Genomic DNA, 26,857 nt, shown 5'->3' with positions numbered 1-26,857 from the left:
CTTACGTAAACAATAGTTAATGGTTTCTTGCTGGGTAAAATACTACTTAATGCACTGCATTAAAATTAGAACATCCCTAGGACAGCCAGGATTCACTAAAAATTACATTATATTATTATAGTATAATAATTATTCACTCAAAAGTTTCTTCTACATCACAGTTCACCAACTTTTTCTAGGGCAATATATTCAAGTGCCTCTGGATTTCTGTATATCCTTTGGACATGTTAGGTATCAGTGCTCTTGCAGTCTCCAGACCAATTTCTATTAGCCTTAAGCCCTTACTGTATAGTTAATTTTTGTAGCACCTTTTGTGATGCTTTTTGGTTGAAGTTTTTTAAAGTACCAAGAGAAGATATCAGTTGCTTGATTCTAGTCTTGTTTCATAGGTGTGAAGCATTAAAATAGACATCTTTTACAGAAGTTCCTTTTTTTGTATTTGCTTTGTATTCCCTGGTCTGTCACATCCATGCAAAATTTTCATTAGTGCCTTACTGTTTCAGTACAGGTCAATCACTCATTGCAACTGTAAAGCCTGTCTTTAGTCTGTCTGCCATTCACTTAATCACAGCTAAATCTTTAATCCTGTATGACTGGATGTCTGTCTTACTTTTTCTCTTCTACCATACCTGAATCAAGAAGGGAATGCTACTAAGAACTCTTCTGAATGTTACTGTGTTTAATGTTACTGGTATGTAGAATTGTTTTTTGATCTAGGGAGGCTGTCTTTTTCTCATCAAGGGCTTGCTGCTATTTAAATAGATCTAAGCATCTTCGTACTTTGGACTTAACTAATGATGTGCTGCCATGGGGAAAAGTATAGCAATGCTTCTGAGCTCAGAATTTGCAGGTGATGTTTTGTTCCTGAGATGCTGATATTTCTCCTGGCTTCCAGAGAGAAAATAGAAAAGAGAAAGAAAATTATGTTGCCTGCAGCATGCTATTTGCTGTGACTTTTTTTTTTCCTTACTTAATGGTGGGAGGGATTTAGATATTTTTTTCCAGATCAAACCAGTTACTGAAAATCAGCTTTGATTTGTGGTGTTCCACCGGATGAGAGGAACTTGCTCATAACAGTAAACACTCTGGTGATGTCAATGCTTTTTTTCCTGTGGCAGATTTAACAATGAGTTCTGTACCTCTTCTATTTAACCTCAAAGTCTTAAAATTTGAAGTGGTACAGTGAGCAGAATGATGATAGATCTCTTTCACCCTGTTACCTAGAGTCATGGGAAGCCAGTATTTTCCTCAGATAAAAGACTGGTTTTCTTGCTTCAGGTATAGAGTTCCTTAGTGATCTAATAATGTAGTTCAGCCAGGTGAAACAGGATAAAAACCAGTCATCTTTCAGTTCCATTTCTGCTGCTCTATTTTTGATACAATTGCCAGTCCTTGTTAGGCCATGCTTCCCTTTTTCAGAGCCTGTTGTTTTGAACCATACATCTTTTTAAGGAGTTCTAGTTCATAACAAGGAGATAAGCAAATCATGTGGCACATAGTATGATTTCATAGTCTGTCATGATTAGAGCATACATGTAGGATCAAATTGCTGAAGGATTGTATCTAAAAAGCAGGGGAGGCAGATGGTAGAGCCAGGTGGAAGAGATCGTATGTTCAGTAGATGTGCAAAACAGCTGAGAATCCCATATCCAAACGTGATCCAGACTTCCGTTAGTTATTTCTCTATTAAATCCAGAGGTTGGAGTTTCTGTTGATGGACTTGACAAGGCATCTGGTATTCTCTCCAAACCTTTGTGGAACCCTGCTCTAAGCTTCATGTGGTCTGTGGCTTTCATTATACGAACCATAAGCTTGTGCTTTCAGTGAAATGTTTTCCCCCGTCTGCTTTACTGGTTTTTTGGTTGTTTTTTGTTTCTAGTTTCACTTGTTGGCCATCTTCTCTGCAAGCATGGTGGAGTGCTCCATTCAGAGCTCCAAGCCTGCATTGTCACAAACAAAACTTTAGAAAATAAATATTTCAGGCAAGGAAAAAAAAGGCATCTTCTGTGTAGAGTTTTAGTTGTTTTAAAGAGAAAAGTATTAAAGGAACTGTTGTGGTCCTGACAAAATACAGTGATTGTAACTTATTACTCTACATATGATTCTTACTCCTGGGCTGTTACTGTGCATTCTTTTATGCTTTTCACTAAACTGTCAGATTATACTCTGTAAATTACAACTGAACCTTCTATCTAACTGCATAGTAATATTTAGTGTGTGTGTGTGTATGTATGTATATATGCACCTGAGGGAGCTATGTCAGGCAGCTTGTAATATTGGTAACTTCATATTTCTGGATTCCTGCATTTAAAGGGTAAAATATTTTATAGCATTAATCTACCTTATAGAATTGAATATTAAAACTGAACTGAAATTCATGCTATGAGATATAGTAATTCAAACCTCAAATCATATGTTTTTAGAAAGGAAGGGTAGCTTGTGAAATTGAAAGTAAATCTGTGTAAACAGTTTTGTTAAGAATATCTTGTGGTATTAGCAAACCAAGTATGTATTGCCTCAATAACAGTGATATCTTACTGCCACAGCCAAATAGTGTAGCAGAAAGCTTTGGTGAACTCAACCATGTTCTTTATTTCCATTCCTCTTGCCCTTCCCTTTTACTTTTCCCTGTTCTGCTTTATTCACTTCTTGTACCAAGTAGTGGGTATTAACACTCAGTCTGTTCCCTAGAAAATCAATCAGGCGTTCATGGGATGTTATGCTGGGAAACGGCCTTGTTGTTGAGGCCTCTGATCCCAGTTTGACCCAGTTTTTAAGGAGTAATTAACTCATTCTAAGGAATGAACACCAGGGTGAAAAACAAATGGTAAACTGGGAGGGGAGCTGTTTGCTTGTGCCCAGTCAGAGAGAAAAATGTGTGCGTATCATGAAGTTGGTGACATTATTAGTTCTGAGTAGTTATATGGAAAGGTCATAGAGAATTTTTAAATGGCTTTCCCGATCAAAGATTTCTAATCATGAATAATCATGACACGATCAAAGATTTCTAATTACTACATATTCAGTATTACATGATTATACCCTAATTTTATGGGAAGTACCTCTCTGCTTTACATAAAAACTGTATCATAAACATGATAGCCCAATGAGCTCTCAAACTTCAAGCAATTAAGCATTCTATGTTACAGTACTGACTCAGAGACGCAGTAGTTCTTTAGATACAGAGATAACTTGCCAGCCTCCAAAGCCATGCTGCCTCCTCCTTTGATTTTGCCTGGCAATAAATACTAAAAAACGTCCTCAACACTAGAATATTTAGGATAATATTAAAATAAAATTTACTAATTAAAAGTTAATAGTATTAAAATATTAAATTGCAGATTCTGTCTGGGTAGCAGTTTTGTCAGTGATGATTATACCAAGTTCAGTAGAACTTGCACTAGACACACATCAGTGCGTCTGTGGTCCATCTTCTCCCCGAGTCTCTCTTGACTGAATGCAAAGCACGGCATAAAGAAAAGTCAAAGTAGCGTGGCTTAGTGGGGCATGTCCTAGTTTGATGTACCGTAGGATCCTAGAACAATACCATTTGGAGAGCTGTGGTTGCCCTAGGGCTTTTTTTAAACTATTTTTAATTCAAAATGCCTTTCTTTTTGTTGTTTGGCTCTTCTTTTAATTTTATGCGTGAAGATCATAATCTTGTAAATTCTAACTAACAAGTATGATCACATTGTCTTTTGCAGACCTAGCTGCCCAAATAGGCCAACTTCTAATTTTTTGTATTTTAAATTAGTGGCCACTACATAAAACTAAAAGGTTTTCCTGTTATATCAAGTAGTATGAAATGGTTCTGAAGTGCTGAAAATATCCAACAGAGAAACAAAAGTGTAGTCTATGGAACAAGTGAATTTAGAATGAGCAGGGAACTGGCACAGAAACCTGACGTGTTGACAACTTCAGTGGAAAATTGGCTCTGGACAAAGCAGATAGACATAGCAGATGTGGCTGTTGTATATTATGAAGTTACTGTGGGTTTTCAGGAAACACCACCGTCTCCTCGGCATCCACTCATCGGTCACATTCCAGCCGTGGAAGTGGAATGAAGAGATCTGCTGCTAGAGGTGCCTACACCTGAAATACCTTCTCACAACTCACCTGTTAAGTTTCTTTCTGTGACTCTTGACATAAAGGGTGTAGTCTTTACTGGTAGAGATCCTCTTATGTTGGTCTGTGCTGAATGAAACAGCACTCAGAGCGTTTTTCTTTTTTGCTGACTGCAGGAGAGTTAACAAATTAAAAACAACACTCTCAGAAGAAATAAAAAAAAATATAGAAATGGGGGGGGGGGGAATGATGCTCCTTTTCAAGACTGCTTTCCCTGTCCTGCTCCTTGTTGGGAGGGGCTGGCTCCTATTCTGTCTGAAGGATGTCAGAAGTAACTCAAGATTGGCTTTGCTGTCTCCATTCTCCTCCTTAATGGTATTTGGTGTATTTCTCACTGCGAAGTTTGGAAACCCATTCTTGTAGATCCTCTGGGTCCCACTGTCACGTGTCTGCAGTTGAGACCAAGATGATGGTTAGATCCACCTCCAAATTGTGTGACATTTCTTGTGTGCCATTGCGACAGGGAACCCTGAGGGGACTTCTCCCACAGAGCATGAGTCTCAGGAGACTCTCTGTGTGTGTAATGACAGAATATATTGGCATTTGCTGTGTAAATGTGACTGTAAAACAACATCAATTTGTGATTCTTATCTTGACCCTCATCTCAAAAGTTGAGAGCAAGAGAGATACTATGTTACTGAAAGCATTCAATAGCTGCTTTTTTCTTCTAGGATTTTGAATTAGCTGAGTCAGATGAGACTTGTCAATGATCTCCGAGATACGAGGCTTTATATTTTGCAGTTACTGCAGGATGTTTTACTGAGGCAGGTTATTCAGCTCTTCTCATGATCCTTTGTTGTTAAAAGGAACAAGGAAGGGTAACCAGAAAATTAAATAATTTGAAGTCCTTTATTCCCCTCATAATGTTTCTAAATGGAACATTTAGAAGTACATTAGTTGTCAAGGAAAATGTATTTGTCAATAGCATTATCTTAACATACTTGTAGTACTGGAATTATTAAAATATATTATTTATGAATGAAAGCTCATTCCTTCTGGATAATTTATGCTTTTTAAGCAATACAGAAACAACTGCAACACTTTTATCGTAAACAATGTGTCTAGTATTATTTGCAAATACATCTCAAATAATTTCAAGCTTGACATAGTTAAAAAAAAAAATAATTAAGTGAACTTCTAATTCTGAATGAGCTTCTTCCCCTGTGCATCGTGGCCACCCCCAGATGCCTTGATCTTTGAGAGCTCCTCTTTGATTAAATTAACAGGTGATGAAACTGTAAGTTTATGATGTCTGGCTGAATGTTTTATAGGAGTGGTAAAATGGGCGTTTGGGTTTTGTCAGGCTAGGTAAGCGCATTTCCAAAGCTCGCCATCACAAGAACACAGCAAAACAATTGGACTAGAAAAAGCCTGCCATGGTTTAAGCCACACTTGGAAACTGTTAAGAGGGAAAGCTTCCCACCCTTCTTCACCTTCTTCTGCTGTCTCCCCCTGGGTATCTGACTTAATAAGGACCTTGTAGTTCAGACAGAAATTGGTCTCTCAAATGGGAAGGAAATGTCGGAGTTGCAGCTCCCGGGATGTTGCTTTAGGGCGATGTTCAATCACGGTGGACAAACAAACCCCTTTGCTCTTTGCCCGCAAAATATCAGCATGGGGAGATTTCACTGGGAGAAGTCCCAAGGTGTAATGCAAACAGTAGTATTTTCTATTACCTAATCTTGTAAAATCAGACCCAATTTGTGAGCAGAAACAAATTTCCATGGCAGAATGCAAGTGTGATTAAGTATAGCCTGTTCTTCAGCTTGTGGTAGATACAATGCTACAGCTGTTGATTTGAGAGTGAAGTACCCATGATTTTTCTGATGTTATCTCACAAGGATGTGAACCATTTCATGCAGTCACGCAGACTGTTCTGTTGCATCAGCAAATCATAGTGCCTTTGAAATATAATGAAATTTATTGCATATATGCTCTTCTAAAGAGTTACATTTTTTGTATATCAGATTAACCTTTCAAGTTTTCTTCCAATATATTACATACACCATGCTGCTGTATGTATATTTCTAATTTATGTTATTAAATTCTATGATTAAACCTAACGAATATTTTAAATAAAAGTTTTCATTTCAAGATTTTAACAGTAAATATATATAGCAAGGAACTATTTAAAAGGAGTAGCTTTTTGTTACCCCTCCTGAGTGAATCTAAGCCACGGCTGCTTGCTCTAAGAAAGACAGTGTGTGTTGTAGAAATTTTGGATTTTTTTTTCCTCCTTTTAAAAAACTAAAGAGCGAAGTAGATTCACTTCTACCTCATATGGTTTAAAATAAATAGTTAAATGCTTTGAATTAAGGACTTGTTATTCTAGGCGATGTAAAAATTAGAAGGTACCATATAATATATTTAATTCTGTTTATGTATTTGTACATGGAGTTGATGAGATGCAAAAATTTAGAGGGACAAAGGACTTCCATGATACTGTTTCTTTCCAAGGTGAAATTGTACCTAAGAACCTAACATGATTTCCTCACCCCAGCCCCCCAGACCATTGCTTTAAGTTAAATTGTCAGCTATATGTGGGACAGTTTGGCTTTACATGCATTTACCTAAGGCACATTTTTGGTTTTAGGTTCACCAAAAACCTGTCACCTGACAAGATCAACCTGAGCACATTAAAAGGGGAAGGTCAGCTGACCAATTTAGAGCTGGATCAAGAGGTGCTTCAGAACATGCTGGATCTTCCAACATGGCTTGCTATAAACAAGGTCTTTTGCAATAAAGCATCCATTAGGGTGAGTATTTTACTGCGCTGGAATTGTAATTAGCCGAATCTTTCTTTTTTTCCCTTCTGTCTCTGTAAACTTTAAAGCAACTTTGTATTAATAGAAAATTGTGATGAGTGCCTGCTAAAAAATTTAGAGAAAAACAAAGATGTTACCAGGACTAATTTCTGACTAATTTTTGTTTCTCATGTGATGACATGGAATATATATGGAAAAGATGAAAATAAGCTGTGATTATTTATTGTAAATTTTTTTTATTTCTGAGCAGAACTTATTCCTGTTCATTCTGAAATAGAGGTAGAGATAGAAGCTTGTATTTGCCCATGGTAATTAGTCTACTATATTTATTATTCTCTTTTTTGTGTGTTATATTTCTTCTCTTAAAGAGATTACTTCTGTTGGTTTTTTTCTTGTTCCTTTCCTATTCCCAAAAATATCTTTCCAAGATCTTTGTGGAAAATGTGGAAACACTCTAAATCTAGTAGATGTTGCTTTTTTGTCCTTGAGGCTGCTAAGAATTGTAGCAATGTATATAATTTCTACTAGATTATACTAGTATGAGAGTAAGAAATTGAGCTATGACTTGTTTTTGACACAAGTTGTGATCTGGTCTAACTTTGGCAGCTCTTCAGTCTTTTTTTTTTCCCTTCTTTTTTCTTTTTTTTTCTTTCCTTTTTTTTTTCCTAATGGGAGATTGTCCTGATTTTTCTGAATGCAGTGAACTTGATGCTTTGTTGCAGGGATCCAATTACTCGTAAGCCAACAGAGCAAATGTGGATTTTTCTTTCCTTTTAAAGGAAAGAATGTGGAAGACAGTGCTGCTTTTTCTGATGCGTGACAACTCAGTATTAAAGAGACAGATTCCATTTTGTTCTTCCGTTTTCTGCTCAGTGATAAGTAGATTTTAAAGTTCTGTTTTTAACACCTAAAATAAATTTAAGTGTGTACATAAATTATTATACAGTATTAGATAAAATTGATATTTTGAAAGTAATATTATTCTGAGTTCAGGAGTTACAAATATAATTTGTATACATAAACCATATTCTAAACAAATGCTTTACTGTATTTCTGATATTTACTTTGCTTTAGAATAATGTTTTCCTTTGCAGATACCATGGACAAAATTGAAAACACATCCCATCTGTTTGGTGAGTTCTGAGATCAACTCCTAAATATACTCTGTTTAAAGCAGAATTTATCTTAAATACTTGTGTAGTCTCTTGACTTGACTCTAGAAATAACTGAAAAATAACGGAATGAATAACTGAAACAGGCCTTTACTAAGTGTCCTCTGGGTAGGGGAAGACCAAGACAAAATGCCTTAATGTTTTTGTTGGTAGATTTGTTTTTTTAATCTATGGCTTTGAACATCATCACTTTTATGTTTATTTGTTAGCTAATTTCTGTCAAGTTCTTTAGTCATTACATTTTAGTTTGGGTATACCTGAAGAGTAGTTATTTTTCCAACTAACTCTTTTACAAGTTCCTGCCTGACTTTTGGAGCTCTCTTTTCTAAGGACTTTTTTCTGTTCTACTTCTGTACTGTACTTGATGTTCTCAGTTATAGCAGGTTTGATACATATAACATTTACAGGGTTTCTGTAACAGCCTAGGATTCGGCCTGGATATAAATAGAATGCAAAATTTGTAAATAGGACTCAACAACAATTAGAAGTAATACTAATTCTTACATGTGTGTAATTTTGTTCTTTAATTTTTAAGTATACTAAGAAATGTAGTAGCACCAGAAGTGATTTGCTTGATGATGGCTAAGCTTTCTTAATTGTGTTTACTTAGGAATTAATATTCCTTTAACTGTCGTACTTCCCAGTCTTCCTGTGAATTCCTGAATGTGCTTGTCATTCCTTAGTCCTGAATCAGACTTGGAAAAGACACGTTGTTTTAAATACTTGGTGCATTTGCTAGTGACCCAGTTGTAATGTACTAATGTCTGTACTGCTCTTCTGGACACCCAGAGCTTAAAGTGTGGTAATGCTGAAGTGGGATGATTCAGCCTCTTGACTGTAAGATGTAACTGCCAAATTAGGAAATCAGTTTAAGCTGTGCTATTCTTAAAGATTACATACTTTGACCTACGGTAGCAAGGCCTGATTGTTTGTGTCTATTGAACTTACATGAACAATCTTTGAGGCTAAGGTAACTTTCAAGGTCACCGTTTTTATTTAAAGCTTTCCTTGAACAAGTGCATTAAATGGAAATTGATAACAAAAGTTCACTCTTCAATGGCAGACTGTACAACAGCTTTTTTGACTTCTAAAGGAAGGTGAATTGAATGGCCTAAATGTCCAACTTCAGCCCTTTATTACATCACTGAACTTCCACTATTTTGGTGGGCATATTTTTGCTACGAAGAGTTCAATTAAATTGGAACAGCATTCTCTGCATAGCTTAGGAGGTAACTAGAACCCACTTGTCTAGCCAAAGGTACTGTCATTGAGCTGAGTCGCCCTTTGTGAAAATCCATCTGTTAACGTAGTGGCAAATACTAAGTTATCTTTGTTCATAATCAATTTCTCTTTCTATATAATAAACAATGTAATTTTGAGGAGTGCTTTGGGGACCCAAGGATGCTATGCAGCATTTTTTCCTCTCTCAAAGTGCAGTAGTTGCCAGTGAGAGTAGACAGATACCTACATCCAGGTGTTCTTTGTTAACTCCTATTTATATTACACAAACATTGACATGGTAAGAAATGTTCCGTGTGTATTTCAGGAAAAGTTCTCAAGTAATTTTTTTATTGGTTTTTTTTTTGTTCTTCATATGTCATCTCTCTACTTAGTTACCTCTTAGGTCTCAAATTTTTTGTTTTGTTTTTCAAGTCCTTGGATAAAGTCGTAATGGAAATGAGCACATGTGAAGAGCCACGTGCCCCTAATGGACCCTCTCCTATAGCAACGGCATCCGGACAGAGGTCAGTGGTGATACTTAAATGTAATTGATCAAAAAAAGGTTAAATTACTTGTTTTGAATTACTATAAGACACTTAGATCCCCTGAAAATTTCCGTAAGTATATGGGGTTGTAGCCTGACATTTCCATTTCTCCAAAATTTTATTTTATCACTTGTGGGTGGTGTTACATATGTGCAGAGATAATGGAACTATCAGACTCAAGCCTGGGAAGAACATCTGAACTATGTATGGAGTTTCCTAGGCAAGTTTCATATGGGTGCAGCCACTGCATCAAAAGTTTAACAAGTTTAATTGATATTAAGGTTTTTTGAAAATTAAAGAATTCAACCTATTAAATTAAAGAAATTAAGAAAGAAAAGAATTCAAATTATTTGGAAAATATATATATAAAAAATGTTGGGGTGGGATTTTTCCAACTTTTATTTTTCCTTTGTTTCATCTAAAAAAACAGTATTAAGTGTTAGTGTAGTGTTCTATTTCCTTCATTGTATCAGCCAAATCTTACTGAAAGATTTTATGCACACTGTATAGCTCAGAAGTCAAGTAATTTGGTGGGAAAATATAGCATTATATCAGTGATTTTGACCCCCTTACACCTCACCAATCATTTCTTTTTTACGGATCCAAAACATTTTTTCAGTGAGCATAAGGACCCATATACAGAGAAATGAATTTGATAATACAATTGCTTCTCTTATTTTAACTTCTGCGTAATATTTAGAATTAGTCCATGGGATTCTACATCTCCTAGGGTACAGCCTGAAAATCATTGCCATAGAGATTCTGTGTAGGATGAAAGTTATAAAAAGGGAAAGGAATGACAAACCACATAAACTGTACTTTTAAAACAAGCAGAAAAAAAAAAGCAAAAAATGTTAGATATTAAAAGAACATTTAAAATACAAGTTTCCATTCACTAATCTAAAGCATTCAGAACACATAAGATTTTTTTTTTTTTTAAATTAATCGCAACTGCTTTATCTTTTTTAATACTAGAACGCATGTTAATTTGGTGTAGAAATGTAACCACCATTTAGGATGCCTTTCTTTTATAGAATGAAACAAAGCAAATACTTTATACTATTTTGCATATATGAAAGATATTAGTTTTAATGAGTGGAATAACTTAGCTTATAAAGGTAAATACTAACCAGATTGGAAATGTCAAAAAAGTAATTTGATATGAATTACTCCTTACATAAACGAGTAAGATTTCTATGTAATGTTATAGACTTTTATTCTTGTGTATGTATAATATATTGTTTTATTTTTTATACATTTTTACATATATATAAATATAAAATATTTATAATGGAAAAATTACATAAATTGTTATACTTCATGGAGATTGATCTTGGTCCAAAATATGTTCTTTAATGACTATTTTGAGAATAGGATAATAGGGTGGAAACCAGTGGAAACTAGATCAAGTATATTGAACAAAAATTCATAACTGGACAATACATAAGGAACATTATGGTTTGTTTCATGTTGTATTTCAGCTGTTTATTAAGTTTAATTTTATGCCCCTTCATTAGGTGTGTTTTTAATATGTTGGCATTTCACTTTTTAGTGAATATGGCTTTGCTGAAAAAGTGGTCGAAGGCATTTCGGTTTCTGTGAACTCCATTATAATAAGGATTGGTGCAAAAGCCTTTAATGCTTCATTTGAACTTTCCCAGCTGAGAATATATAGTGTAAATGCAAACTGGGAACATGCTGACCTCAGATTTACCCGAATACAAGAAGCTCAACGTGGAGAGGTAAATACTATCTTTTGCTAACTTTTTTTTCCTTGATTTTGTGGTAGAGGAGGAGGAAGTAGAGTTGAAACCTTTTACTGTATGTGTAGGAAACATGCCATTACTGGGAATGAAGATATTCTGTGCTCAGTAATTTTAGCTGTCCTCTGGGAACACAGGGATATAAAAATGGTGGATGTGAGTTTGATCAGATGTCATGTCTCTAGCAGTGGCCAAAGTGGATTCTTAGGGAAGAGCAAAGACCAGGGCAAGCATACACATACTGTTCCCCCCTTATGTTCTTGAAGTTTGTGACCGTTTTAAAATGCAAACTGGACCAGACTTGAAGAGTACTGAAAGAAAAAAAGAATGCTGTATTAAATGTGGAAGGATAAGGTGGTATGCTGTTTTTTTATTACTGTTTTTATTATTTTTAAAGCTTTAACTGGTTATTTATTTGCTTGTGAGGGTTTGCCTAATAAGCATTCTTTTTTTCCTTTAAGCAGTTTTAACTGCATTTTGGTAAAGTTCCTATGCAAGAACTAAATATTTTTCTTGGAATAACTGAATCATCTGTATACAAAATGTAATAGCAGTGAAGTGCATACTCTTCTACTGTCAGGGGAAAACTTAACATGGATGTCCTAGAGTGGTGTACACCACTCTTTTGCTTTCTCCCATGTAATCAAAGTAAAATGGATACTGAGTACAAGGGTGGTTCTAAATATTGTATGTTGTATTGAGAAGGACTTACTTTAGCATGCATCTGGCCTTGGATAAATAAGTGTTTCAAATTTTGCCCATGTTTGCCCTTTTAGAGACACTTATTCCGAAACAAACAGAGTTTACTCAGAGTTAAGGAGTCTGGTAGCTGCTTTTTATGTAGGGAAAGAACCCCCAAGAGAATGTTAGTTAAAAAAATACCACAAAAATAATAAGTTGAAAACTATTTTGTGACAGTTTGCCTTTTCTGCAGCTTATCTGTATGCTAATGTTCATGTGTTAATGAATTCTAAAGAGGAGGAATTGAAGTTTGACTAGATGGAATTTTATATTGCCATATTTTTTGGTGTTGTGCTTTTTAGGAAGAATTTGATTCTGAATAGTCACCCCATACACAACAGAGCTTTCCTTGGGGAGTGTTCCTCTTAGTGCAATGAATTCTGGAACCACAGATTTCTAGAAACTGTAGTTAATGATTTGTTAGCAGTAAATTGCATGAAAAGGTGAAAAAACAAAACCAACACTGTACTATAAAGATATGTTTTAAGGGAGTAAGCTTTTAGCTTTGCACTGTAGCCACACTCTTAATGTAATAAGGAATCTCCTTAGAATTTTTTTAGAAGCTTCTATTCATGCTGCATCTCCTGGATGAGGAGGGTAGGTACTCTGCTTTTCTGCAGATAATATTTTTCAGGCTACTTTTGCACTGTGCCTTTTCATCTTGCTCACTTCATTGTGCGTGCCGCCTCCTCAAACACTTTGGATATGTTTTACTTAAGTCTTTGCTTATATTCGCAGGACATAGGCTGTACAGTTGTCAAATTGACAAGAAGAGAATGACAGCTGAAAAATAAGACACACACCAAACAAACTCTTCCCTCTTCCACTTTCCCCGGGGCTGATCTTTTTTTCTTCAGAGTAATGTAGGAAGAAGTTTTAGGGAAACTAGGATTAATGTTTTTTTTTCCTTTTGATAACCCGCTCATTTGATGTTTTCCAACTGTATCCTGGGCCGCATCAAAAAAAGCGTGACCAGCAGGTCAAGGGGGGTGATTCTCCCTCACCCTGTACTCCACTCTTGTGAGACCCCACATGGAGTACTGCATCCAGCTCTGGGGGTCCCAGTACAAGAAAGACATGGACCTGTTGGAGCAAGTCCACAGGAGGGCCACAAAGATGATCAGAGGGCTGGAGCACCTCTCCTATGAGGACAGGCTGAGAGAGTTGGGATGGTTCAGCCTGGGGAAGAGAAGGCTTCAGGGAGACCTCATAGCAGCCTTCCAGTACCTGAAGGGGGCCTACAGGAGAGATAGAGAGGGGCTATTTACAAGGGCATGGAGTGACAGGATGAGGGGTAATGGTTTTAAACTGAACGAGGGTAGATTTAGATTAGATATAAGGAGGAAATTCTTCACCATGAGGGTGGTGAGGTGCTGGAACAGGTTCACTAGAGAAATTGTGAATGCCCCCTCCCTGGAAGTGTTCAACGCCAGGTTGGATGGGGCTTTGGGCAACCTGGTCTAGTGGAGGGTGTCCCTGCCCATGGCAGGGGGGTTGGAACTAGGTGATCCTTGAGATCCCTTCCAACCCAAACCATTCTATGATTCTATGATGTTGCTGCTGGATGATCACTCCTTTTCCTGTATTTGATTTTCAATATCCGACTGTACTTGCTGCTCTTCTATCATTATTCTAACATTTGCTTGCTGTGTCTTCTAGAAATTCATGTCATGGATTCAAAGTTTGTGGGGCCTATATGGCATACAATGTACTCAATATTTAACTTTCTCTTTTAATTGAAATAAACCCCTCCAAAAATCTTTCCCATCCTGTAGCTTTGCTTCCCTCCTGGCTCTTTTCCTATGTATTAGGCTTTAGCGTTTTGAAACTAAAGTATACAATCTTCTTTTTTTTCTTCTACCAAAAGCAACCCAGTACTCAGTAATTGTGACCTTTATTTTCTTCTGAATATTTTAAATGCTGCTTGTTACCTCTGCCTGTTTGGAACTAGCTTAACCTTTCTGTGACATTCTGGAGGTAGAGAGAAGGATCAGGGCTTTACTTCCTGACACCTGTAACTGAAGTAATAAGTGCCTTGTGTTTGTTCTGATCATATAGCTCTGCATGAAGGATAAATGTGAGTATGTTTGTGTATATATATATGTGCAGATATATACATGCACATGCTTAGGCTCAAGTAAACTAGAGGTGTTTTTCTCTTTTTCTCTCTCTTTAAAGGTTTTGACTTTTAAAGAAATCAACTGGCAGATGATCAGAATAGAAGCAGATGCAATCCAGAGTTCTAAGCATGAAATCATGAGTGCTCCAGTTCGACTGATTACTAACCAATCAAAAATTAGGGTCACGCTTAAAAGAAGGGTAAACTTGAAAAGTTTGAAATCTTCTATTTTATGAATTAATTTTTAACTCATGCTTTTAATGCATACATGCACATAATAAAAGTTTTAAATTTAGGCCATATAAATGTAGAAATCCCTGAACTAATTTTTTAATAACCTATAATTGGTAAAATTGTTTACAAGAAGTATTGCAGGCAGAATTTGAAGATGAAGACCTTGCAGAGGTCCTACTAATGAAATCGTTTGATCTGCAAATCTTATGACGATGCATGTTGTCTTACCTCTCTAGATTCAGGTTATATTTACATTACTTACATTTAGAGAAATGCATCAGTTTAATATCCAATGAATGTCAAACAAAAAGTGAGGCATAAATATACTATATCTTAGGTACTCTTTAGTTAATGAGAGGAATACAATTTAAAATAAAAAACATGTTTGTTATTTATATGGAAGAAATTTGCCTTTTGGGAAGGGTGGTTTTTGCATTCAACTTTTTTTTTCTTGTATTTGATATAAGAAATATAAGTATTTAATAAACCCATTTGACTGACTTAATTTTTTATTCTACAGTTAAAAGATTGTAATGTAGTGGCATCAAAACTGGTTCTGATTCTGGATGATTTGCTATGGGTTTTGACTGATTCTCAGTTGAAAGCCATGGTGCAGTATGCCAAATCTCTTAGTGAAGCCATAGAGAAATCAACAGAACAGAGAAAAAGCTTGGCTTCTGAAACAGCACAGGTATGATAATTGATTGTCTCACTATGTCATTATCAAGTATTCTAAAATACAGCACAGTGTGGTTAGTTGTGTTAATTTATATAAGAGAATGTTCAGTTATTCATTTTCATTCAGTTGTTTGACCCTATTGTGATGCAGTTTAGGGAGCTAAACTAGCAGAAATGAGCCAAACAAAAAATGAAGCATTAAGGTTACCTTAGTGTGTCTTAATTATTTTTTTTAAATTCATAACCAGAAAATATTTTGATTTGGAGAGCAAACCTGCTGGTTTAGTTCCCTGAATGGCTTGCAACAAAAGTTAAAAAGATACCAGAGCTGCAAGTGACGGGGGTGTACAGAAGTGTGGGGAGCGGGAGAATGGGGGGATGAACTGGCATTGCCTCTTTGTGACCCCTAGCCATTAGCTTCACTTAGCTTCATTCTAAAATAGCACGCTTAAATCTCGGTAACAATCCAAGGTGAATGCATGTGCTGCAGATTTTTCCGTATTTGAAAGGCGTGTTTTGAGTAAGTAAAAGGATACTGATGCTTGAAAGGAAGGGTAAACTTTACAAATTGATATAACTAAACATTTTTTCAGAGCTCTGCCCCTGCGCCCAGTTCCCAGCAGGTGAAAGCGCACCAGACAACAGCAGCACCTGATCAAAACGATGCCATAGTAAAATTGTTTAATGATTTTGATGTTAAGGAAACTTCTCATCACTTAGTAATTTCCCATTTGGACCTACATATATGTGATGATATCCATTCTAAAGAAAAAGGTAACTTTTTTTTTTAAAGTAGCATGCCTGTGAACCATAATTGTCTTTAGAAGACATTTTGAGGAATACAGTAATGCTAATCAAAAGCCTGTCTTTATTTTAGAGGAATATTCAGAATTGTCTTCCAGTGTCTGTAGACACATTTAAAATTAGCTAGATGTCTCTATCATTTTGTTATTAATTGTAATTATTTTAGAATAAATGCAGTAAAAACTGCTAATGGTTCCTGTAGCTTTAGTGCTTTTCCTGTCCTCTAGAAACTGATTCTGTCCGGTCTGATTGTAACTGCTGGCTTTTTCTTTACATTATAAGTTAACTGGGTTATCAAGAATGCGGTAGCAAGATTATTCTGGCTTGAAAGGGTCGCTGTACAATCTGCTTCTGTAATACTCCTTATAAAATACAGACCAATAAAAGAGCAGTCCTCTTCGTGTTACTACTTTAGAGAATTTGGTATGTCTGCAGCAAATTGAAAGAATGAAGCAAGTGTTCTTATAATTTTGTATGTAATATTTGTACTTTTTTTAAAATGAAAGGCTATTGCGGTATGCCATATTTATAATCAGAAAAAAAGAAGACAAATGACACTATTTTCTTGCCTTTTAAAAGTGATTAGAAGAATGACATATCAGCATATATCCAAGGATCTGGCTAGTCACTGAAAAAATTGAGAGAGGCATACAAGGTCTGCTGAAGAAAAGAGTGTGAAAAACTTAGGTTTCAGTGAATGTATTTCCCTGATTAGGGAAGACACTTGCATAGCAGCAGAGCATAAGGTTGACTGGCTAGAGACGTATTTCCTTACATGCAGTGTATCTGCTGCGGTTGAGATTTATCATTCTTAGTGAGATCGCTTTATCGGTCCTTTATTTTTGGCCATGAAGCTTAAATTCAGCAGTGGAGAAATCAGAACATAGAGCTCTCAGAAGACCTCTTCACTGCAATAATATTTGTCAATTAAAATAAGAAAACAAATTGTATTTACAACATTATTGAAAGTAAACATTGACTTTGAATGACTGATCATAATAATATATTCAGTATGAAAAGTTTGTTTCAGAAAAACTGCAATAATAGGTGTACAGAGTTGTCTTTAATAGCATTTAAAACAATATGCAGTTTGTTAGTAGTGACCAAGAACAGTGACAGAGTACAGAGTTCTACAAGCTGATCTTTAGAAACCAGGGAAAACCATCTGAATGAAAAATTTTGAGGGAAGATAATGAGGTTGTAAGGAGAACCAGTAAAGGGGAGGGAGAAGTAGCTGTTAGATGCCTGAAGGCGTGCAACAACATGAGCACTAACATGCTAAATATGATGTCTGCAGAGCTGAGCATTGTTTTATTTTACAGACTCAAATAGGCGTGTTACAGGAGGGGCCATGCAGCTTTCCTTCAGCTATTTAACAGTGGACTATTATCCATTTCACAAAGCAGGTATGAAAGTGAACATTTTGTGAATTGCCTGTGTATGTAACTATCTTGCTTAAATACTAAAAATTTGTTTATGTGTGTATATGTATATGTCTTGGATAATAATGTTCTAAACATTTCAAATACACACCTTTTAATTTCCTTTTATATGCAAAAACAAACAACAAAAGCAACAACCTGGGAACCAATTTGATTTCTGTGAATGAGCTATTTTAGGCCAAATGCTTTTCCTCTTCACTGAAATGGTGTTTACACATTTTTGACATGAAAAGAATTGTGTGTTAATAGGGGAAGGCAGTACAACAGATTGAGAATGCACTGACTGGGTATCTGCAAGAGTCAGATGCAGTCTTCTAATCCAACAGACTTTTTTCCATATCAAACTCTATCATTTTATTACCATTTCCAAGCAATGTTTTGTTTTTACTTTTTTTTGCTAAGCAAGAATCTTTGTGGTTTACTTGTGTTGCCTTTTGTTAAATTTGTAGGGAATTGTTATTACACAGATGTTAGCAATTTCCAAAGAAGAATTTCTTACAAATCTTTCATAGTAATTATGTTTTTCAGAAATCTAAAAAATTTAGAAGAGATGATATAAGTTTGCTGTTGAATTTGAGATCAAAGGCAGTCCAGTACAGTGGAGGGGCTTTCAGTTGGTGGAGGGGGCTGGTTGTGCTTTTTTTGCTTTTTACTAACACAAAACCAGTCATTTTGGAGTGATTATCCACATACGTTAAACAGGTGCATTAGCAGTAGCTTACCTTACATCCTCCTTGTCACTCATGATTTCAGATGGAGTCTTGTAATGTCAATCGATTTCATTCATAAGTAGGAGGTATAGTTTTTGCACCTTAAAAAATGTAATTTAGTGTAGGTCAAATAAACATGCACAGCCACAGAAAAGCATATGCTTAAGAATAACAGTATTCTTTCTTTGCTATAGATTGGACTAATACCTAATTTATCTATGATTTCTGTGAGCTCTCCTCAGAGAAAATCCAGACAACCAGGGAAATAAATAGGTTGTTTCTTTTGGAAGGATTCTTAGCCAGATTGAACCATGCACAGTAAGCTCCTGGACAGGCATGTTAGAAGCTCCGTGAGAATGCTTTTAGGTAATGGCTACATGGGACAAAACTCCCACTATGTGAAACCAGAGGTGGAAAAGATCATCTGCAGGGCAAAGGTGGTGCCTGTAAAGGTACTGTTCTCCTGCAGTTTTAAATGGTGTTCTGTACAATTATGTTTAAGTAACAGAAACCTAGGGCTCACTAATAAATTAGCTATGACCAAAAAAAACCTGCTAAAGGTGCTGGTGTTTGATCCAATAGGGTGTATGTGTGGAGGGGGAGGGAACATGTCAGAAAGTTTATTTTTCCACTTTAAGAGGTCATCCTCACAGTTTTAGAAGGGTGTGGCAATTCTATGGACAAACTATCATCATGGTGGGGGGAGAGTCCCTTTAGTCAAAGTAAAATGAGCATATATTAATCTCAAAAGTTGAAAGGGAGTTCTCTGGCTGTGTAGGTATCATGCCTCTATATAGTGCTGTATCAGGCCGTCATCTGGCATACAGAACTTCCTACCCTGAAGTTGAGGCTCTATTGCGTACTTATGGACAACACCTTATTAATACTTTACTACAATGGGCAAGGAGGAAACAGCTATATACTTCTGTGACTGTTGCCAGACTCTCTTCTGATTTTGTACCTTTCTGGCCTATGGAATATTTAGAAGGAGCTCTTTTGGTATAGTCTTCTTGAAAATTGTGATTAATCCTTCAGGAAAAAAGCCTTCAACAATTAGTTATCTTTGCAGATTGGGTTCTTGTTGGTTTTTTGTTTGTTTTTTTGTAACACACCCCACCCAGAAAGACTCTACAGGGAGTCTGAGGCATAATTGCTGTAGGGTAAATTTATAACCCATTGAAAATCAAGCCTTCCAACCATCGCCCTTCATAGTATTTAAGAAAAATGAAGCAGGTTGTATGTCAATCGACTGTGATAACCCTAACATAAGCCAGACTATTACTGGATGTTGTAAACCTGTCTGTGCAGCAATCCATCACTTTACTAGTCCTCCTAGACCTGCTCTCACAGAAGCTTTTATCCATTATCTGTGCAGCAGATGTGTTGCTGGATGATGATCAGAGAAAGCTGCTGCTTTGCCATGATACAGGAAATTTTGCAGCACAGGATATTCTTGATTGAGCTGATGTATTGAGACAATATGAGAAATTAGAAAGCATTTTCTTCCTGGGCAACCAGCAATAAATTCAGATGATAGTAACATCAGTGTCAGCTCCACTAAAACATTGTTTTCTTGTTACAATCTGGCCTGTCTCTTCACTCTGCACAGATAAATGTGGCAATGACATCTCCATAGATAGAATTGTGGAATAGTTGAGGATGGAGGGCACCTCTGGAGATTGTATAGTCCAACCCCTCTGATTAAATTGGTATTAATGAAAAGTAAGCTTCCCAGGATTGTGTTCAGTTAGGTTTGGAATAGCTTTGAGGGCAGAGACACTATAGCCTCCCTGGGCAACCTAGTCCACCAGTGTTTAACCACCCTCACAGTAGAAAAGCTCTTTTCTTCTTCTTTTTTTTTTTTTTTTTTTTTTTTTTAATTTAAGTGGAATTTCTTGTGTATCAGTTTGTGCTTATTCCCTTTTGTCCTGTCAGTGGGCACCACTGAGAAGAATCTGGCTCCTTCATCTTTACTCCCCCCATCAGACACTTAGACATATTGGTAAGATCCCTCTGAGCCTTCTCTTCTCCAGGCTAAATGATACCGGCTATCTCAGTTCCAGTCCCTTAAGTATCTTTGTGACCCTTTGCTGGACTTGCTCCAGTAAGTCCATGGCCTTCTTGTACTGGGGACCCCAGAACTGGACCCAGCACTCCAGATGTGGTCTCACTAAGGTTGAGCAAAGGGCAGGGATCACCCCCTTTAACCTGCTGACAATGCTTTTCCTAAGCAACCCAACATGCTGTTGGCTTTCTTTGCATCAAGGATACATGACTGGTTCATGTTCAACTTGTCTCAGGGTTTGGTTTTTTTTGGAGGGTTTTTGTTTTTTCTGTGAAGCTGCTTTCCAGCCAGTCAGCCCATAGCCTTCCCTTTGAAGTTCATGAGATTACTGTTAGATCACTTTTCTAGCCTTCTGAGAGTCCCTCTGAATGGCAGCACAACTGCCTGGTGTATCAACCATTCCTCCTAGTTTTGTACCATCTGCAAAGCTGTTGAGGGTGCAGTCTGTCCCATCATCCACGTTATTAACAAAGATATATTGGCACCAGTATTGGCCCAGGGGGTACTCCACAGATGACTGCCTCCAGCTGGACTTCATGCTGCTGATCCCAACCCTTGAAGACCAACAGATTAGCCAGTTTCCAGTCTACCTGACTGTGCAGTCAGTACTTCATCATTTTGTCACTAAGCATGTTACAGCCAGTGTTGAAAGCCTTGCTGAAGTCACAGAATCACAGAATGGTAGGGGTTGGAAGGGACCTCTGGAGATCATCTCGTCCAACCCCCCTGCTAGAGCAGGATCACCTGGAGCATGTTGCACAGGATTGCATTCAGGCAGGGTTTGAGTATCTCTAGAGGAGGAGACTCCACAATCTCTCTGAGCAGCCTGTTGCAGTGCTCTATCACCCTCAGAGTAAAGAAGTTTTTCTCATGTTCAGATGGAACTTCCTGTGTTCCAGTTTGTGCCCATTGCCCCTTGTCCTGTCGCTGGGCACCACTGAAAAGAGTCTGGCTCTTCCTCTTGAAATCCACCTTTTAGATATTTATAAGTATTGATCAGATCCCCTCTCAGTCTTCTCTTCTCCAGGCTAAACAGGCCCAGCTCTCTCAGCCTTTCCTCATGAGAGAGATGCTCCAGTCCCCTCATCATCCTTGTAGCCCTCTGCTGGACTCTCTCCAATAGTTCCTTGTCTTTCTTGAACTGGGGAGCCCAGAACTGGACACAGAACTCCAGATGTGGCCTCACTAGGACAGAGTAGAGGAGGAGGATAACCTCCCTCAACCTGCTGGCCACATTCCTCTTAATGCACCCCAGGATACCCTTGGCCGCCTTGGCCACCAGGGCACACTGCTGGCTCATGGAGAGCTGCTTGTCCACCAGGACTCCCAGGTCCTTCTCTGCAGCACTACTTCCCAGCAGGTCAGCCCCTAAGCTGTACTGGTGCATGAGGTTATTCCTCTCCTGTGAGGCAGGAGGGTGGGGAAAAATGTCATCTCTTGTGATAGGCCACTCCCTTAAAGTTTCTTCCATGCTGAAATCTTTGTACTTAGACTTGAAGCCACAAGTTTTTCCTAAAGCATTTTCCTATTTTAATAGCGACCATATCTTCTCATCCCCGGTGTAAGTATCCAAAACCTCATTAAGTCCAAAATAAAGTAAGCTTTCACATGCTGGTATTTAAAGAGTGTTGTACCACTTGATAGAAGTTACTTATATTGCATCCTTATTATTGAACAGGTTAGACTGTCTTTACAGGCACAGTTTGAAGAGATCTCAATATCTTTCAGAGGTTTAAATGCTTGATCAACAGAAACATGTTAGGAATAAAAGAATTTCTACTGGGCTTGATTTTTAAGGCTATGTGCTGCAGCACTGATTGAACTTACCTTCTTGTTTGTGTGCCATAAAGGTGCTAGAGAGCCAAGACTAAAAGAATACATTTCTGAAAAGGGACCAGGAACTTCTTAGGACACAGTTCTGGCAGGAAAGATAAGTTTGGAAAAAGTGAGCATGAGAACATTGTTCTGTTACTTGCTCTCACATTTTTTTTTCAATGAAACATTTTTTTGCATGTTCTCACATATGAAATTAATGTGTCATCAGATTTCTTTGAACTGGAAATATCCAATGATGTTTTGAGCATTAGTTAGTGGTGTTAAAAGGCAGGTGGCAATATGTTGTTTTCTGAGTGAATTTGTGAAGCAGTGAGACTTGTTTTTATGTAATATATAACTTCTGTTTTAATGTCTGTTATAACTTCTGTTGTTCTGTAATTACAGCATGCAATGAGATTATATTTTGAAGAAGAATTGTGAAATAGTGGAAATTTGTTACCCAGTTAGAAGGAAACTTTCAAATGAGTTAGTATTTTCCTATTCCTCTTATTTGCAGGAGACAGCTGCAATCACTGGATGCATTACAGTGATGCCACGAAAACCAGAAGTGGATGGGCCAAAGAATTATTAAATGAATTCAAAGGCAATGTTGAATTGCTTAAGCAGGCTGTGAAAGATCAGGTCATAGATTCTCCTCCCAAATCACCACCTGCTGTATCTCCTCAAAATCTACAAACAGGTACTTGGTTTGCACCACTAATGCTCTAATTCCATGAAATGTTGAAACTATTCTAAAAAAGACTGTTCTTTTCAATGATTCCATCACTATTCTTTCCTACAGGCAAGGAACAGATACCGAAAGGAACATCTAGGGCTTCCTCTGTATCTTCCCAACAACCAAAGGGCAAACTGATGTCTAGTCCTATTGTGGTTAGACTTGCAGATTTCAATATATATCAGGTACATTTCTTCAAGTTAGTAAAACTGGGGCTGCTTTGCCCTTGACTGTTACATAACCATGGTTTTTAAGGGACAGTTCTGAAGCCCATTGAAATTACTAGCAGTCTTTCCATTTGTTATTGGATTACATCTTTATGGGCCTGCTTCTGCTTTGTTAAAATCAGTGGATATTTTCTTACCGACTCTGTATTAGATGATACTCTACCGCAATTATGTTGTGGCTCCAAGTTCTACTGATCCCCAAATCCTGACATTTGGAATTTCATCTTTGCATTGTGCTGTGTTAGGTACCCAGTATTTTAATATGTGGGTTTGTTTCGTGCTCTTGTTATTGACATCTTTTTCTAAGTACGTGGATTTTTTTTTTAATGTTAAATTAAGGAGGCTTTACATTTTTCTCCATCCCTTCCTTCTCCTCAGTGAAACTTTGAGTAGACACTTTAACCATTTTTTTTTTTTCCCCCTCATTTGTTTCAGTGAGCAGTCTTAGTTGCTGGCTGTGGTCCAGATTCACTCTTTGGTGCAAATAGGAGGCAACTGGAATAGAGAAGGAGTATATCTCTAACGCAGAATGGTAGTGATATGGGCAGATCCTACTCTAAATTTCAGGTCCTAACAAAAATTATTAGTGTGTGCCCTTAGTCATTGTGACTTCTACGTGCTCTTGTTCCAATTTTCAGTGGTTTTTTGCCATATCACTTCTGGTAGAGTGGGAGGTTGCAGCTTGCTGCCAGGAGCCTTCATCTGGGTTTGAAGTGGTTTTATAATATAATTTTCTACTGTCGGTGTTTTTGTTTGCTTTCTACTCTTCAGATGCTTGTCTCCTCCTCCTTCCTACACAAATACATTTTCAATTTTTAAAATCGTCATTATTTCTATATAATCTACAAAAAGCTGTTTTTCTAAATAGATCTGTTATTACTTGAATTTTTGTGCATGTTAACACAGGGGTGTTGGCAGCTTGAAAACAGCTACACAGGCTGAAGCAGGCTTATAAAGGTTATATATTCATTATTTCCAGTGAAACTAGTACAAGTACACATCATCATATATTTAATATTAACAAGTTGGCTAATTTCAAACTAGCGGTCTGACCTACTAAGTGTTGGATGAAAGGGCTTTGTTTTGACAACATACTTTTTAAACTAGGGTACATTCCAAGAAATTTAAGGTCAAATATGTATCAAAAGGTGATCTCTTTCTTGTTTCATAATTTACATTGGAAGGAAAGAGAAAGGGAGGATTACTGTTCTATAGTGTCCTGATTCTCCTGTGAAGTAGACCTTTGGGCATAGCCAAGTATACATATCTCTGCCAGGTGCATGCTGAACACCATGTTTAGCAGTATACAGCTGAGAGTTGGCCCATGTACTGGAATCTGTCCTGGTGACAGTACAAGGACTTCTGACATTTGTGTAATAAACTTACCTAGCTTATCTATCCCTTATCATCTAGATACGGGTTCCTTCTGGACAGACGGTATGCAAATATACCACATCCTAGCATAATTGTTTATACAGGAGCTGTAGTGTTTGCAAGAAAGATATGGGATTGTTCTAGGCTTCTCCTGAACGCCTTTGAAAGTGACCTGCTGCCTCCTGCCTCGCATGAAGGAAGGGGATCTGGTACTGTTAATACTATATAGTTTTCTCATGAGACTGTTCTGTGCAGATTGCTGCTACTACAAGGCAACTAGGTGTTTCTCGTTGTCTGCACTTTGTGTAGCTGGGGATCTGCATCTGAGAGCAGTGGAATGTTACCCTACTAGGGTCAGTGCCTTGCAACTACAAATGCTTAATGATTCATAAAAATGTAATGTATTAATGAAGTTAATCTTTTATCTTTTACAGGTTTCAACAGCGGACCAGTGTCGTTCTTCCCCTAAAGCTCTGATCTCTTGCAATAAAAAATCACTTTATCTTCCACCAGAAATGCCAGCTATTCATATTGAATTCACTGAATATTACTATCCAGATGGAAAAGACTTTCCTAGTAAGACTGGTTTTGTTTGTACTGAACCATAAATTTTGTGCATTACCTTCACCTTCATGAAGCTTAATACTTATTCCAGGTTGACAATTGGAAATAGGTAATGGCTTTCTAAAATGGAAAAAACACAACACTGCTCTCTTTCCACAGTGCTTGCTCCTGGCAAACTCCTATAAATACTGGGGTTTTTATAAGCATGGTTTTTAACTCTGAAAACACTCACAGCATTTTTACTGAGATATAAATTCTTCATTCTCCAACATACATGTATTGTTTCTGCAGTTATAGTATCTGGCTACATAAAGGAAGTCAAACTATTGCAGTAGCATCTAAGATGAAATGAAGATCCGCGGGAGTTACTTTTATTAATATGTTATGGGGCTGGCCCTGTCTTATATACAGAAATGACAGCGCGTTTCTTGGGGATGGGACCTGAGGACGACAGCAAATCTCCTTGGTCCTGCCCTTCCTCTGTAATGAGGACATTCTCTCTGTCTCCTCAGATTTCATTCTATTCTTAGATTAGCTTTTTACATTCAGAAATTCAGTTACTTGCTTGGAGTGAGAGAAAGAAGCATCACTTTAGGTATCCCCTAACAATTTATTCTTCCTTGGGATCAAAGGAGTGGGTTTCTGTTCTTTCTCTGATGTAAAATACTTGTGAAATGTAAGTCTGTACTTCTTTTAAAAACAAACAAAAAAAAGCCAACCCCTAAACATTTTACTTGTTCTCATGATTTTGTTTTGTTTTCTCTTTTAGTTCCATGTCCAAATTTGTATGGCCAGCTGAATGCTTTACAGTTCACCCTGGATGAGAGAAGTATTCTTTGGCTAAATCAGTTCGTGTTGGATTTGAAACAGAGTCTTATTCAGTTCATGGCTATGTACAAGTTAAATGACAATTCAAAATCAGATGAACATGTTGATGTTAGAGTTGATGGACTAATGTTAAAGGTACACTGTCATTGAAGAGGGGTTTTGTAGTTCTTTGGAAGAAAATACTTTTTCTCTTATTCTGAAAAGCTGTTAGCCAAGCAGCATAAGCAATAAATGAACAAACAACCCACAGAATAAGCAATGCTGCTCTGGAAAACTGCCAAATATGATGGTTTGAAGACAGACATCTGTCTTCCACACTACTTCATCTATGTCCTAGGGGTATTTTGGTTTTGTACTGAAGACCTGAATGAGAGTATTAACAAATTATTTCACTGTATTCAATGAAGCTAACATAGCAGAAGAAAAAAAATTGAGTACCGAAGTAAAAATAACTAGCAAAAAACTCATATTTGCATTCTATATTAATGCAAGGGCCCTCCCTTGTTCTTCTGGTTGTAGTGTATCAAAACTCTTCCGTCTTGTTAGTGAATGTGTGGAGTAAAGAAAGTAGTTCACCTGAATGCTTATTTCCTTGTCCAAAACCCATTCTCACCATTTTTTATTTTGCACTGGCCCTTGGCTGTAGTTCAGGTACACAAGTTCTCTGTGTTTATTCCAGAGAAGTGGTGCTTGTTAATGCAGCTGAACATCAGATTTTTGCTTCCATTGTCTTTTTTACAGGAGAAGGATTATCGAGCAGACAAATTTTTTTCCCCTTGATTTGCATTGGGCATTGGTTTCCAGGATTCAGAGGTGAACAAAACAATGAGTCTTTTTGTTGGTGTCCACAGGAGACGTTTCAAGGGTTCTAAAAAGTCAGCCTGTGGAGAGATAGTTATCTTTGTAAGGCTCTTGGTGCATAGTTAATG

General features: G+C 37.1%; 1 protein-coding gene across 5 annotated transcripts in view; it reads left to right on the top strand.

Annotated features, from left to right (window-relative positions):
- BLTP3B (bridge-like lipid transfer protein family member 3B) overlaps nucleotides 1–26,857 on the top strand; it is a 57,972-nt gene that overhangs the window by 10,912 nt on the left and 20,203 nt on the right. For 4 of the 5 annotated variants that reach the window (XM_075749389.1, XM_075749407.1, XM_075749399.1 and 1 more), the window contains 12 exons: nucleotides 6,719–6,881; nucleotides 7,985–8,023; nucleotides 9,716–9,807; nucleotides 11,381–11,570; nucleotides 14,511–14,651; nucleotides 15,206–15,376; nucleotides 15,957–16,137; nucleotides 17,490–17,573; nucleotides 22,717–22,899; nucleotides 23,002–23,120; nucleotides 24,971–25,112; nucleotides 25,870–26,063. In XM_075749389.1, the coding sequence (XP_075605504.1) occupies nucleotides 6,719–6,881; nucleotides 7,985–8,023; nucleotides 9,716–9,807; nucleotides 11,381–11,570; nucleotides 14,511–14,651; nucleotides 15,206–15,376; nucleotides 15,957–16,137; nucleotides 17,490–17,573; nucleotides 22,717–22,899; nucleotides 23,002–23,120; nucleotides 24,971–25,112; nucleotides 25,870–26,063 (1,699 nt within the window). Of the gene's footprint in view, nucleotides 1–6,718; nucleotides 6,882–7,140; nucleotides 7,199–7,984; nucleotides 8,024–9,715; nucleotides 9,808–11,380; nucleotides 11,571–14,510; nucleotides 14,652–15,205; nucleotides 15,377–15,956; nucleotides 16,138–17,489; nucleotides 17,574–22,716; nucleotides 22,900–23,001; nucleotides 23,121–24,970; nucleotides 25,113–25,869; nucleotides 26,064–26,857 lie in introns of all 5 variants that reach the window. The other variant, XM_075749416.1, reaches the window with a different exon arrangement.

The sequence above is a fragment of the Balearica regulorum genome, chromosome 1 (genome assembly GCF_011004875.1).
Source record: "Balearica regulorum gibbericeps isolate bBalReg1 chromosome 1, bBalReg1.pri, whole genome shotgun sequence".
In the NCBI taxonomy this organism is placed as follows: Eukaryota; Metazoa; Chordata; class Aves; order Gruiformes; family Gruidae; genus Balearica; species Balearica regulorum.
This window is presented reverse-complemented; position numbering and strand designations above follow the sequence as displayed.